The 3616-nt window shown below is 38.4% G+C and overlaps 1 gene segment (V, D, J or C); it reads right to left on the minus strand.

Moving 5' to 3' along the window:
* Positions 1 to 38: 38 nt before the first annotated feature.
* Positions 39 to 353, minus strand: LOC107085112. The segment is given in 1 exon segment: positions 39 to 353. A coding segment is annotated over 1 exon segment (315 nt).
* Between the last annotated feature and the right edge of the window lie 3263 nt (positions 354 to 3616).

A 3616-nucleotide genomic window follows, 5' to 3' on the forward strand; every position in this document is an offset into this window, starting at 1 on the left:
AGTCATACACATATGCCAACAATTGCATTGTCTTTGCTCTACTGGTTCTTGTACAGAGTTCTGGTGTTTCCTGTCACTGTGGGCCTCACAGCACAGTAGTACAAGGCAGAGTCTGTCACTGCAGCAGAGGAGATCAGCAGGTCCATCTGGGCTTCATTTTTTCTAACTTTACCAGAAAGTCTGGATAGAGAATCCTTCCGTTTTTCCTCAAAATCCGTAATAAAGATCAGGAACTCTGGTTGTTTTCCTGGAAATTGTCGATACCAGAAGAAATAATCCGCTGCACCTTTTCTGTAACTGCAGGACAGAGAAACAGAACTGCCTTCTGAACTGGACTCTTGATTTGTGACCATAGTTGCTTGTTTACAGCTGACTCCTGAAGAAAGATGATGAAAACTGTTTACTCTTTACTTGTTTGACTATTTCTTTTGAGACAGTTGCATTTTAACATGTTTGAATTTAAAATGTGTGCTGATTAAAAGATTAATCTTACCAGTTAAAAGTGAGGCAACAAGCAAAGAGCTTATATAATACTCCATGTTGAGTTGATGACTGTGTTGAACTGGTTTGAATGTGGAAGTTTGTGAGTTCCATAGTACAGGGACAGCTCAGCTCCTCCCTGAAGCTCTCAGTTCCTCTTTCTCTTGGCAACAGGCTGGGACTGTATAAAGTTTTACTGGAGAGATGCAAAAATAAGACCACAGACTGAAAAGTTCACTCAAAGGTCAGTTGTAAGAAGTATTTTTGGTCTCATGGTAAAAAGCAAGTTTAGGGACAATTAAAATTGCTTTACATGAATTACATGGTAAAAAGAAAGAAAAAATGAAAGTAAAGGAAATAAAAAGATGAGACTGTGTCCCCTAAACTGGAAGTTTAATCACCATGAACACAGAAGCTTTTATTTCCATCAGACAGGTGGAAGCATCATGCTCTGAGTGAATCTCAGCACAACGCCCTGCGAGGATTGGGAATTTAGAGAAAAGCATTCAAGGTGTGCAACTAGTGTGCAGTTTTATTAGCAAAAAGTGTTTATTGATTTAATAAATACATATTCTGCCACAGACAAATAAGGGTCAGTTTAAAAATAAATGACACGTTCATCTTTTCATAGGTGTAGGTACAGCTGATGGAGGACACAATGTTGGATCAGCATGTTTAGTGTTATCTTTCATTATTTATGACAAACTTGTTAGCTCTGCTATTCATCCTGTATAAGAATTGGTGTTGTCATTGGACAAGGAGTGAGCATAAACAACATAAATCTTTTCACTTTTCTGTTTTATGTTCATATTGAGGTCACTCATAATCTTTGCCCAGCAAGAGGAAAGAGGAAATAACCATAACCATAAAGAAGAAGAGGTAAAAAACAGAGAGGACAAGATTCTACATCAACATAGCTTTTATCAGGTGTAGACAAGAGGAGGGGTGTAAGTCTTCAAAAGAGGTTTTAGGCTTTCTTCTAAGCAGGCAAAGAAATTCAATATAACAATGAAGCTTACTTTGCTGTTATATTAGGAAAAGGGCAGTGTTGTCTAACAACTACTCTTTCGTCCTGACCAAGATAGTTTGTTTGTTTGTTAGCCTACAGTGGAAGAACTCAGTTCAATTCAGTTTGTTTATAAACTACCAATTCACAACACATAAAATCTCAAAGAACTTTAAGGGGACAATTCAGTCATAATCATATCAAGTTTCTATCTGAGGCAAATCAGCTAATTGCATTGAGTCATTGACTTTAAGGACAGGCTCCCCCTGGACGAGATCAGGACAATAATATTTGCTTGCATTTTGTCATTGACTCTACACAATCTCTAACACTGCGCATGCATACAGCGACAGTAGAACACAGCTCAGTGGTAATGGCCATCCAGGTCGACTGGGGTTCAAGGAGACAGAAGCAGACACACGAAAGAAACGTAGAAACTCTCATCTATAAATACTTTCTATGTTAGATAAGAAATCAGCTCCACAAGCTTTGTCTAGTAAATATAAAGTTAAGCAGATGAGGAAGTTTTTCTTTGAAAGGCAATAAAGTTAGCACAAACATGTATTCATAGTAAAAGCTGAGCTCCGAAGTCTAGCAGAGAAACAGGACTCAACACTAAAATACAGGTCCAACTCTGTCATCTATAACTAAAGGAGTTGATGGCAGCGGTCCGGCTGACATATCTCACCAGGATGGTGTTGCAGACAAATGGAAACAGACCAGCAAAAGCCATGACAAAAAAAAAATGCAAAGAGAACAAATTTTACTATTTTATCTTTTGAATCTTCACTCATCTGTTCTGGATAATCTTTGGTCTTCTTCAGTTGTTCCTTCTATTCTTTTTATTCTTCTCTAAGAGGAACAAAATTCTGTGTTAGCAGAAACATCTGGTTGGACCTATGGAAAAGCTTTAAGGGTTTATTGTCCTGCAAACATTTCCCCTTCCTCCACACGCTCAATCAGCTGATGTTTCTTCAGACATGGAGCTGTCAAATGAGTCTCCAGGTGAGTCTGACAGTAGGTGAGTCTGCCTACACCAGGCAGGACTTATGTCTTTCAGTTTGGTTCCAGGGCAGATGAAACAGGGAACTTTTGCTCAATTGGTAGCTTGTTTTTATGATATTTCTGGTGCAGCGGACTAAGTCTATAGCAGGATAAATATATTGGAAAGGAAAGCCTCATGGAATAAAACTGGTAGTTGGTTCCACGGGAGAGGAGCCTGATAACTAAAAGATCTGCCTCCCATTCTATTTTAGAAATCCTAGGAACCACTAGTAAACCTGCAAATGAGAGCGAAGTGCTCTGTTAGGAACATAAGGAACAATCAGATCTCTGATGTAAGATGGAGCTTGACCATTTAAGGCTTTATACAGTATGTGAGAATAATGTTTTTAAGTTTTAAAATTCTGGAATAACAGAAAGCCAGTGAAGAGAAGCTAGAATAGGTGAATCTCATAAATCTGTCAGCAGCGTAGACAGATACAGTTAATCATAGTAAAGAATTACAATAGTCCAGCCTTGAAGTAACAAATGCATGGACTAGTTTCTCAGCATCAACCCTGCGCAGGAGATTTCTAATTTTGCAAAATTAAATTCCATATTCAATTTCCAGATGAAAGAAGGTAATTCTAGAAACCTGATCAAAAACAACGCCAAGATTTTTTACTTTATTAACTGAGATCAATTTAATCCCATCCAAATGAAGTGACTGACTAATCAGCTTATTTTTCAGACTCTGGTCCAAAGAGTATTTCTGTCTGCAATTTGTTTTGTCTGCATTCAGGAGCAGAAAGTTAAGAGTCATTCAGGTTTTTATGTCTGCAGATATGCCTGTAGTCTATGTAATTTCAGATTGAAACCAAATGAACAATTTAAGTAGAACAGGTTGTGAAGGCCCTCTAGTGGATGTAATGGAGTATTGCATGTTATTGTACAGAGTTCTGGTGTTTCCTGTCACTGTGGGCCTCACAGCACAGTAGTACACAGCAGAGTCAGACAGACGGAGATCCTGGATCGTCAGATTAAAAGCTGAGTTCTTGCCCTCTGCAAGAAATCTGTTTTCACTGAATTCAGGAGCGTTATCTCCCTCTGATGAAACACGTTTCAGCATGTACTTTGGAAAGCTGTTTT

The sequence above is a fragment of the Cyprinodon variegatus genome, unplaced genomic scaffold, assembly GCF_000732505.1.
Source record: "Cyprinodon variegatus isolate N-32 unplaced genomic scaffold, C_variegatus-1.0 Scaffold116, whole genome shotgun sequence".
NCBI lineage: Eukaryota > Metazoa > Chordata > Actinopteri > Cyprinodontiformes > Cyprinodontidae > Cyprinodon > Cyprinodon variegatus.